This window comes from Impatiens glandulifera, chromosome 5 (assembly GCF_907164915.1).
Source record: "Impatiens glandulifera chromosome 5, dImpGla2.1, whole genome shotgun sequence".
Lineage (NCBI taxonomy): Eukaryota > Viridiplantae > Streptophyta > Magnoliopsida > Ericales > Balsaminaceae > Impatiens > Impatiens glandulifera.
In genome coordinates this window covers 8,765,928-8,777,947 of record NC_061866.1, presented here as the reverse complement: position 1 = coordinate 8,777,947, position 12,020 = coordinate 8,765,928, and the positions used below count along the sequence as shown (strand labels likewise).

General features: G+C 31.8%; 1 protein-coding gene and 1 long non-coding RNA gene across 5 annotated transcripts; one reads left to right on the top strand and one right to left on the bottom strand.

Annotated features, from left to right (window-relative positions):
- Positions 1-1,146: 1,146 nt before the first annotated feature.
- On the bottom strand, positions 1,147-1,502 carry LOC124940772 (blue-light photoreceptor PHR2-like; the record flags this gene model as incomplete). The annotated part of the gene is made up of 2 exons (XM_047481312.1): positions 1,299-1,502; positions 1,147-1,209 (listed from the first exon to the last, which is right to left on the bottom strand). Coding segments are annotated over exons 1-2 (237 nt in total), but the record flags the coding sequence as incomplete, so codon positions are not given.
- A 7,255-nt stretch (positions 1,503-8,757) lies between these two features.
- Positions 8,758-11,795, top strand: LOC124940608. 4 transcript variants are annotated; one of them, XR_007099488.1, is made up of 10 exons: positions 8,758-9,148; positions 9,557-9,648; positions 10,162-10,250; positions 10,474-10,545; positions 10,630-10,739; positions 10,836-10,927; positions 11,095-11,125; positions 11,243-11,273; positions 11,468-11,506; positions 11,676-11,795. It is a non-coding gene; the product is annotated as an uncharacterized LOC124940608 (long non-coding RNA). The 4 variants fall into 4 exon arrangements; XR_007099487.1 differs by having other exon boundaries at positions 11,095-11,273; XR_007099485.1 differs by having other exon boundaries at positions 10,502-10,545; positions 11,095-11,506.
- The last annotated feature ends 225 nt before the right edge of the window (positions 11,796-12,020 follow it).

The window sequence follows — 12,020 nt, the reverse complement described above, 5'->3', positions numbered from 1 at the left end:
AATTCTTGAAGATGGAGCGCTCAACTTCTCATTGCTCATTTTCTTCTTGACTTCTGTTGGATGCATATCTGTTATTAAAGTTTAGGAATTTGTTATGTAAAACCATCTTTTATTGATAATAAAACATTCCATTGTAACAGGGATATTTTAAGATAAGTTATTATGTGAATTGCTTAATAAGTTTGATTCCCAATTAAAGTCTCTCAAATTAAGAGTTTGAAGAGGATATGAAAGGAAATATTTAACTATGTGATTGGTTTACAAAAAAAAGGATGGTAACAAATTCTTTTAATAACAAAAGCTCTAAGGGCTGCTTATTCATTAACAAACCAACAAGGCTCTTCTTGAGCACCAAAATGTTCACAATGAATAAAATGTTCCTTTTAATTGTTTTTGCACCAACTACAAAACAACCAAGCTTGCTCTTCTTCCATGGAGGGAAATTTGCTATTTTCCGAGTCTTCAAGCTGTTGCAGTGTATGCAGTCACAACTGGTGCACCACTCATTTGTTTTTGCACAAATATACTTCTTTTTTATGAATCTGTTCAAACAAACACATCAACAACATTAGCTGATCCTCCTCCAACATGTTTTGTTGATCCTATTTAGATATTTAAGTATTTTGTCACAATCAAGACTTAAAGTGATTCCTTTTCCATTTGGTATAAGATATTTTCTTAACCTTATATTGCAAGTTTTGATGCTTCATTTTCTATAGAAACCATTTTTTAGATAATGATCCAAATTAGAGCATAATTTGTTGCTTCATTTAGCATAGAGATAAATTTTTCTAATAATGACAATGTTAAGTTACTTCTTACTTACCTAAAGAAGTCCCTCCACATCAACTCATACATGAGCCAGTTTGTTCCAACAGAAGCGCTGTCATCATTTTCACTTGAAGCAGCCGAGATTGTCCTGTCAACAGAGTTTAAAAGAAGTATTTTAGATTTGTAAGAAGAAGAAGAAGATACTTTGAATGTTTACCTTGACATGTTCTTCTTTAGCTCATCGAACATAGAATGGGGCGAGAGGCATCCCATTGTGAGCCAAGGGGAAATTTTGCAGGAAAAGTTTGCACCATATATACTATCATTTTTCGATCCCTTTGGTGGTTGTGCTCAGCATTCAGCAACAAACTTAGTTAGCTTCTGCAATGCCTCTGTCTCTCCTCCATTTTGAGAACCATTGGCAGCTCTTTTTCCATTCTACTATACACAATAATCAAAAGGTAAGAGTTAAAAAAGACACATAAAAATAAAAAGTGTTAATAATTCTACTCATTTCTCGTTCATACCTGCTGGCTCATGGTTGAAATTGGGTTAAGACTAAGATCAACCAATGATGGAACTTCTCCAGGCTCAACATCTCCACGAAAAGGAAAACCCTTTAACTGATCCAGAGCAACAATCGTCTCCCTATTCTTCAATCCTTTCACTTTCTCCTTGAATCCTCCATAGTTGGTTGGCATTTCTTCCAGCTTAAAGGGCAAATCATCCACATGAAATTCCAACAATACTTAATCTCCACTCTTTCTTCCTTCATTACAGCCTCAATCTTGTCCTCCGTCTTAATCTCCTTGTTGGAAACCTCTCTGTGAGTATAAATGGTGTGACGCAACCGCAAGAGATTAAGTCAATGAAGAAAGCAACTCTTTCACAAACAAGAGAGAAGTACCTCATTTGATGTTTTTGCAGTTCTCTTTATCTCTGCAACTAGATATCTTTCCTGTCCAAATGGTAAGAAGAAGGTAGATAGAGTTGAGTCAACAATCAGTTAAGCTAACCAGAGATTCATTTTTTAAAAAGATCTCTCAACTTACTTTCATTTGTAAGGCTGTAATCTCCTTCTCAATGCCTGAAATAAAAGCAAACTTATTCACCATCTTTGATCATTTATAGGAAAATAAAAAAATTGCATTCAGTGATTACAGGGCAATTACCTCTGGTGGCAATTTCCATTTGACTCTTACTCTCTCTAAGAGCCTCTGCCATCAAACAAACATAAAGTCAAATGAATTCAAATTTCTCTAATAACCAGAGATCATCTCGATTAATCAATTAAAGAAGAGGAAAGAACGAACCTTTGGCAGAGGGTTTTTTGGAAAATATTTGCAACATCTTGTCGAGATCACCGACGATTCAAGCCTGCAAATGCCTGGACGAAAGTAACCTCCCCCTAGACACGAAGAAATCCAATGAAAAACAACCGGATTGTACCTTGAAAGAAAGAGATGGATCTGGGCAAGCAATTCTTCAGCGGCGATTTCAATAGCTTCAGTTTGAATTAGTGTAATCAAAGTGACAAGAATTCTAGTTTCGCATTTGGGTTCCTTCAAAGTTCTCAACGGGCATGACGCAACCGCGTGACGACCATCAAGACCTGCATTCAACGAATCAAGGCGAATCGACGAATCAATGTCGTTCTATAAACGAAATAAACACAAACATTCATCTATAAACGAAATAAACACAAAACATGGTTCTATAAACGAAAATTGTGGAAATTTTATCTTTCACCGCTGGAGCTTCGCAGTTCGCCATTGGAAGTTCTTCGCCGCTCTTCGCCATTGAATATAGTGGAATGGTGTTCTTCAATGTGTTTTTCGCTGATGAAAAGTAGAGAATGTCTTCTCCGTCATTAGGGTTTAGAGCGGAGAAGACGGAGAAGAGAGAGAAAATTAAGCAACAAATAAAAAAATAAGATTTTATAAGGTTCCGGTTGCGAGACGAACTTGGAGTTGTGTCTCGCGAAAGGGTAAATTGTCCAAAAACAATGAAAGGGGTCACCAGCGCATTAAAATTTATGCGCTGACACTTTTCGCATTTAAGGCCCAGGGTCATTTCGTCAAATTTCCCTTTTAAATCGGGTATGGGGTCGGGGTCCGGAATAGGGAGAAAAAAAATACCTTATCGGGTTCAGGAATGGAAAGTATGCAAAACCCAAACCTGATACCCGTTTATATTATTATTAAGAATTAATGTAACCTTTCAAATACTCATCATGACAAACATTATCATTTAAATATATCATTTATTTTGTTTTTACCCACACTTCACTCTAACTTTATATTTTAATATTTCAAAAAAATATATTTATTTGTTTATTACTTTTTAATTCCAATCTTAGACCTTTTTTTTAAATAACAAAATATTATTTCTCTCTCATTTTCTTCATCTTCATTCTTTAACCCTTTTTTTTACCCTACAATATGCAAGGTAATCAATTTTTTAATATTTTTTTCAATAATTCAATTTACTAATTTTTAAATTATTTATTATTTAATAAAGTTAGGTTTCTTATTCTTCAACTTATATAATTTTATAAAACTTTAATCGGGTAATGGGGTATCCTTGGGATCATCTTCGAGGTAGGGTAGTAAAATGATAATTGGGTTCGGGAATGTGTGTACTTCACTCCCCGACGGGTGTCGGGTAGAATACTATTCCCTATTCCCTAGTCCCTAGCCCCTAGCCCCTAGCCCCTAGTCCCTAGTCCTTAGTCCCTAGTCCCTAGTCCCTAGTCCCTAGTCCCTAGTCCCTAGTCCCTAGTCCCTAGTCCCTAGTCCCTAGTCCCTAGTCCCTAGTCCCTAGTCCCTAGTCCCTAGTCCCTAGTCCCTAGTCCCTAGTCCCTAGTCCCTAGTCCCTAGTCCCTAGTCCCTAGTCCCTAGTCCCTAGTCCCTAGTTAGGGATGGCAATGGGGCGGTTCGGTTCGGTGAATGACAATACCATCCCCGCCCCGAATTTACCCACCCCGCCCCGATCCCCGCCCCGATTCCCAATTTGGTTTTTAAATATAAACCATCCCCGCCCCGATCGGGTACGGGGTTTCCCCGCGGTGCACCGAAACCGAATAACAATTTAAATTTAAAATATAAATAATAAAATAAAATAAAATAATTCATATATTTAGAGTTATAAATTATCAAAATATTAAATACCAAACAAAAATAACATTCAATAATAATAATTTTAAAGTATTATATACCAAAACAAATAAATTTCCAATAATAATAATGTTTCAAAATATAACAAAAACTCTAATTGGACTAAATCTCCATTTTTCATCTTCATTCTTCAATCCAATTAAATCTCCATTTTTCATCTTCATTCTTCATCTTCATTCTTCAATGGTTATGGTTAGGATCACATTCTGTATTAATAAAAAAAAATATTAATAAATAAAATGAAGTATTATTATATATATTACATATTTAAATAAAATCGAAAATATCATCGTCAAGTCGAGAGAAGACGTAACAAAGATTGTGAAAGACAAAAACGAATATAGAAAACACCCTACAAAAAGACGTGATGCCATTTTGTTTATATTGATTAGTAAAAAACAATAAAATAATATTAGCAAAGAGTTTAACTAACCTTCAAACTGAAAACACCTTCAAGATTCAAGAGAGAATCATGGATCATGTACGTAGAATAAAGAAGATGTAACTAAAATTAAAATAAATTCTAGAGAGAGAAATGGTAATGAGGATTGAGGAAGAGGAGAGGAAGATGAAGAGATAAAAAGTAAAAAATAATTAGAGACATTGTGTATTAAAGATAGCGTGAGGATGGAAGATAAAAAGATTTTCAATGAAAAAGAGAAAAGTAATGATGACATTAATTAATGATTTCATTAACTAATATATTTTTATTAAATAAATATAATTATATTTTATCGGTTCGGTTCGGTTCGGGGATCGGTTCGGTGCATGTAAATACCATCCCCGCCCCGAACCCCGGTCAACAAATTTCGGGTTTTCCCCGATCCGCCCCGATCCCCAGTCAAAGCGGGGAAAAACCATACCAATCGGTTCGGTTCGGCTCGGTTTCAGCGGGGCGGTTTCAAATTGCCACCCCTATCCCTAGTCCCTAGTCCTTAGTCCCTAGTCCCTAGTCCCTAGTCCCTAGTCCCTAGTCCCTAGTCCCTAGTCCCTAGTCCCTAGTCCCTAGTCCCTAGTCCCTAGTCCCTAGTCCCTAGTCCCTAGTCCCTAGTCCCTAGTCCCTAGTCCCTAGTCCCTTGTCCCTAGTCCCTAGTCCCTAGTCCCTAGTCCCTAGTCCCTAGTTAGAAATTCCAGTTAAGTACAAATGGAAGATTTTTATTTGTTAATTATGTTGGTTGTTGGTTTCAAAAAAGAAAGGGAAGCTAGTTTCTTGTTCAGTTGATGTCAATCATCCGATTTCATTCGCGACCGAGATTATTCGCCAGCAACTACAGATCCAGAAACATTGTTCGAACGACCGAATGGCTAGCGCCCCTGCTTGTCCCTGCCTTCCGACGACTACTGTTGTAATAAGTAATTGACCTAGGTTGACCCGTCAACAAAATCGGCCTGGTCTATGACCCGCCTCTAGAGCCTATATTCGAAAAGGCCCTTTGTGCTTATTCATTCGTATTTGGGTTTTTCAAAATAAATATATGTATATGTAAATGTTTTGGTATAAAAAAATAAAATAAAATAAATGAAAGTAAAAGAATAGAAAATAAAAAAATATAATATATTATATAAAATAACATACGTATATTCTACATGTATAATATTTATAGAATGGTAATAGGAAAATTAATAATTATATCTATAAAAGGCCTATAAAATAATAAAATAAATATAAATCACGATTATATGTCTAAAAAATAATATAATTTGCCCTAACTGATAACTAGTCTATTTAATAGGAGACTTTAGGTCTATTATTCTAGAAAATAAAATAATATATGTTTGTTGATCAAGTTTTGGATCTTATCTTTTTAAGGTGAAACATAACCCATTTTAAAAAAACACGAGTAAGGGCCACGACAACCCAACGAAATGCACCCGTGTTAAAAAAGGAGAATCAAATATTCCGCATTGTTTAAAAGATGTAAATTAAAGTCGTTATCGATTTATTTGTAAATATCGTTGTTTTTTAAGTTGTACCTAACGGAACTAAGTACCGACTTAATTCTTTTGTAATAGAAAATACGTAGGAAGCTTGTTTTCAGGTTTAGTTGAATGTTGATAAAACTTTTAATTTTGTAATAAATAAGAAGGCTTGACCTCTTTTACATTTAACAAATAATAATAATATTAAAATAAAGATTTTAGGAAACATGTAGAGTATAGTCAATATCATTATTTTAAAGTGATCAATCAAGAGAAACTCAATCTTTTCACTAAAATTCGATTAAGAAACGTTAATTTGAATTCCTTCTCGTGTTTAACGAATTTTGAAAAAGAGTTAATTTCTGAAGAAAATTTTGAAAAAAATAAATTAGGCCGAATTAAATGTCACAAATTGAGAAAGGTTATTTCATATTTTCAAAAACAAAGATGTTTTAAAACTCAAGGCTTTGAAGAAAAAAAATGAAAGAAATACAGAAGAGCAAAATAATTTGGTTGGTTGAGATATTGAAATAACCACATGTTACTCACACAGACTCTAGTTTTGATTGCTACGGTAAGAGCATGGGTGTACCAATTCTATTAGATAAACCCGAAGTACTAGAAAATAGTTTTTTTGTTGGTTGAAATATTGAAATCACCATTTATTGATCATTTGGACCCTAATATTGATAACTAAGGCAAAAACATAATTATACTGATTCTACCCGATACACTCTGGTTGCCAAAACGACTCAAAGATGTTAAAATATTAAAATCAACGTTTTATGTTCATCTCAAATAGAAAAAGAACTCAAGTATACCGATTATATCAAATATACAATAAATCAATAAAACTCTACTCAAAATCAAAAGTTGCAAAAACATCTTCTAAAAAAATAGAGATGAAGTAAAATTTTCAAAGAAATGTGGCTCAAAGTAAGGTCTATAATAAAAAAAATATCATAGTCATCAAAGTATTAATACTTTAATCAAACTCCTTTGAGAAATTAAAAATTTAAAAATAATTGTTTATACACGAGATTGAATTAAAAATGATTATTTTTAAGTCAGAAAAAAAGGAAGAAAAATCCACTTTTGAGACGATCCAACAAAAAAGGTGTTCAAGACTAAAGTATAAAAATATTTTGAATCCTAAAAAAAATCTCGACAATTAAATTAAAACTTGTTAGAGTGTCAATATTTTGTTCCAACTCACAAAACAAGAATGCAAAATTATATATATATGAAGTGATACTAAAACCTTGTAGAAGGGCATTTTGTTAGAAAAATGTATCGCTTTTTAAAATAAAACACGATAAAAACGAGGGACAAAAAATTAATAAAAGATGGATTAACCCTAAAATCACAAAACAAATATGTTAATAATAAAAAATTGGTGCAATATTTCGTCTATTATATTTAATAATACAAAATTTTCATTACAGAAATCTTAACTTCAGAAACAGTCAAGAAAATGAAATTAATGGAATAAACATTAACAAAAGAATCTTGACCTCTAAAAACAATCAAGATTTGATTGAAACATCAATCGTCAATTAACAAATATTTTTACAAACATAAAACTATCAAAATTTGATTAACATAACAATCGTCAAATTAAGAAATACTATAGTAGTTTTAGCGTATAAAGTATCGTTTATAAATCAAATCAAGCATACTTGAGCTTCATGCTAATAACATGAAGGTTGCAAGTTCGAAACTTTCATTGACCATTATTAATATTGGGTTTCTTGATGGGTAATAAACTCACAAATTAACTATTGTTGATTATTCTCAAACAATTTTTTTTTTCATTTTTGAACTAGTTTCGTTCGATATATAGTGTTAATAAGTTGTGTTGCATAATAAACTACTATAGTAGTTTATGTATATAGAGTACCGCTTATAAATTAAATCTATCATACTTGAGCTTGAGCTTGAGCTTCATGTTAATAGCGCGAAGGTCGCAAGTTCAAAACCTGCATTGTCCATTATTAATTTAGGGTTTCATGATGGGTAATAACTCATAAATTAACCGTCATTGATTACTCTCACATATTTTTTTATTTTCATTTTTGGACTAGTTCAATTTGGTATATAAGTGTTAATAATTCGCGTTGCATAATAAACTACTATAATAGTTTTTTTAAATAATGTACTACTTATAAATCAAATCTAGAATACTTGAGTATTTATGAAAGTTAAGTTCTAACAATGTGTATGTCGTAGGTTCAAGACCTGTATAGGCTTTATTAATATAAAGACCTATTAGCTCAGTTGGTTAGAGCGTGGTGTTAATAACGCGAAGGTCGCATATGAGACCTTCACACTACAACAAAACAGGTATATGGTGACATATAATTACCAACATATATTAAGCGTTGGTAAAAGTTGAAAGAAAAATAAGGCTTTGCCAACCTTTCCTATCTATGACAACCTTTATGAATTTTACTTTATTTTATTTTTATTTTCATACTCTTATAAATAAATGATTATGTAACCTTTTGTTTTTATTTTAATATTTATGTATATGTTAATTTTTTACATTTTAAAGTTTTTTTTATAATTTTTTTAATTCTATATTAGATTAACAATTGAAATCAAATTATATATTATTTTTATTTAAAACTTAAATTTATTTATTTTATGAGTCAATTAAATATAATTTTTTTATTTATATTAAATTAATTAAATAAAATTATTATTAGATTAAATAAAATAAATAAAATATTTAAATAAATAATATAATAAACTAACTGATAAATAATTTATTTATAATTTTTAGCTTCAAAATCAATGTATTTATAATTTTGTAGGTTAAAAATCAATCAAATAAAAACTGAATCCAAAATGGACATTTTCATTCTTTCCAAAATTGGCAATTACGAAATTAAACCGAAGAAACAAAAGCTCTCTCTATCTCTTCGAATACCCTAACTTTGGGAGCAAAAGATTTCCGTCACTTAGAAGATTTCGGGATTGAAAATATAGATCAATCGATAGAGGAGGCAATTCAGGTAAGTAATTCCAAAAGGATCGTCGATATTGTCTCCGAGATGGCAAAGCGGTCCAAGGAGTTTGCCGCCGAGGCCAAAGCCGTTGCTGACCACTGTATTAGTCCCTTACTGAGCAGATCCCCTCCATCACTCTTCTCAATGCCTCATCGCCTTTCTCTGATGATCCAATTCCCGTAGATCTTGAGATATTCGGTATCACCGACAATCTGAGACAGTTTGCTCGAGGTTTTACGGTCACAGCGTTTCGGAATTTCCCCATTCATGGTAATCGAAGAAATTTGAACTTCAGTTTCAATTTTAGTGGATCTAGAAAGAGTTGAAGCTCTTAAATGTATGTATCCTTATTTCAGATTCTGCCTTATTCCAAAATGAACTCTTAAGGAATCCAACTTTAAATTAAGTTATTGCGGTTCAATTTTATTTGAAATTCGATCTGAAATTCGAATATCATTATTTACTTCAGAAGATTATTTAAGGACTCTTTATCTTTTAGAACCACCTTCTATTCCATCATCTGAATTACCTTTTATTAAGCATAATATAGTCATAAGGATAATTCTCCCAATATTTCATATATTGAAGTAAATTCTTTAGTATTCTCCTTTTATGAAGTAGCTTTGGACCAGTTCATAAACTGTCATTTAACTTGTTTCCTTTGATTTTGATTTGTAGATGATTCTATAGTTTCTGATGTGCCAACAGTATTAAATGAGAGGCGTAGCAGAAACATGCATTGATCCTTGACAAGGACATTAATTTCAAAGGTTTGATCATTGATATTATTTTCCTCTTATATTATGAGTTCTATAGTGTTTGTAATGGCCAGCAATTGAAACAGTTCTATAAACTATATGAAGTAATTGTTCTTGCAATGTCTGGCTTTACATTCTTTTTTTGGACTACACTCACCTAGTTGAACCTTAATACATGGGGTCATATTTGAGTCCTCTAATTTAGAAAAGTGGGCAGTATCATCTGAAGTAGTTCGGTCCATATATCATCTCAGACTGCAACTTCTACTAATTCTAATGGAAACTCTGGACTTTGAAAGCCTCCTCCAAATGATTCATGATAAAAAGCCTTTTAGGTGATCATGACGATTTATTATGTTCTTACATTTTCTTTATGGTTCTTTTATGGTTATGGTTCCTTTGTCTTGTGTTGACGCTTCTAGAAAAGAGGAAAACAATATACTGATGGTATAATCTTCAATAATATGCTATATTGGACTAAAATATTTAATGCATATTGTAATTACATGCCTAATATTGTTGTAGGAATTGATCATCTTGGCTATCTTCGTCAAGCATTTGAAGTTGGATCCTTCAATTATTTTCTTGAAAGTGAGATACTAAATGGTTCTGAAGTGAGTTTCTTGGATAATACTTGTTACTCTGCTCTCATTATTAAGTTCCCATATATCCTAAATGTTTCTTGGGTATGCTTTGCTCAAGACCACACCTTCATTATATGTTTATGTCTAGCCAACTATATAGCCTTTGTTGGAAGCTTCATATTTGCTTTATTCATTAGTTCCTTTTCTCTTCTGTTTACATCTGAATCTTGTTTTCTTCGCCGGATGCTATTAGTTTGATGGGCACTGGTGGCTCACTGCAGGTTAAAAATTCTGGCTTGGATAGGCACATTGAAACTAACTTATGGTAAACTTGAACCAATTATTGCTTCCACACCTATGCAAATTATGCATCGTATTTTGTTAGATGATGGCTCTTTTTTTCATGCAGGGTAATTATGGCTGTAACTATTTGCAGTTTGATAAAAACATATCGTTTAGCCACAATGGTCCATTAATGATGTCAATGAGCATTGGTACACTGGCAAAAATGTTAAAATGGTATTTCATTCTCTGTTAGTCAAAATGATAATTTTGTCCTTCCCTACTTATTTCTTACATTTCCTAGTATCTGAATTATAGTTATTAATTTCAAAGGACAGGCTGGCATGTTAACCAAATGTGAAGTTAGGCAACAATTGCATTAGACTCCACTATGGGAGCTGTTTATTGGGTTGTGAATTCCTCTTGTAAGTCTTGATACCTCATATAAATCTTAGTGGCCCTATTTTTAAACCTTCCCATAAATAATATCAGTTAATATCCATGCCTTTTGAGATAGACACTTAATCCTTTATTAAATTGACCATGGTCTTGCACCTTTTATGTCAACAATGATTGTTTGTTGTTTCTTCAGGTTGTCTGCTTCACTACACTTAATATGAAAGGTGATACTCATTCATGCTTAAATTCCATGCCTTTTGAGATAGACACTTAATCCTTTATTAAATTGACCATGGTCTTGCACCTTTTATGTCAACAATGATTGTTTGTTGTTTCTTCAGGTTGCCTGCTTCACTACACTTAATATGAAAGGTGATACTCATTCATGCTTAAATTTATTGAGGGTTGGTAAACACAATGTTTATTTTGTGCTAAAAAATCTAAATCTTGTTTTTAACTTTTTATTATTTTTATTTATTTGAAACTTAATTATGAAAGAAGACATGGGTTTATTTCTTAAGAACAGTGTATTTTAACTATTTATTTTTTTCGATTTTTATTTGCAGGATATATTGCGTTTTCATGTTATCTATTTCTTGACAAAAGTGATTCTTGACAAAAGTGAGTAATTCTTTTCATTCTTAATTAGTGTTTTTATTTTTCTTAAGATTGGTTTCAATAAAGATAAGATGGCATGAACATGGGGAAATCATTATGGAATATGATTGAACTAAATGATTTGGTTTTGATGTTGTTTGGTGTTTCTTCCTTCAGGTGCAGTTTGAAAATGAATGGGACTAATAAGAGAAACGACTTATCTTGCCAATTTATCATTTTTTATTTTTTTTACAGTATTTTAGTATATAAATTTGTCTTTTAGTTTAATTTAGTTTAATTGATTTTTAAATTATTTGAACATTATTAAAAATTTTAATATCTAGTCAATAATTTTTATATTTGACTATGATGTAATTTTATAAGATAATATTGTATAAAAAAATTATAATTCTTTTGTTATTATTTAAAATGTCATTTAATGAGATAATAGGAGAAAATGAAGTTCTAAATGTCCTTTCTATAGTAATTATCTAATTTCAAAAAAATGCAAAAATAAAATAA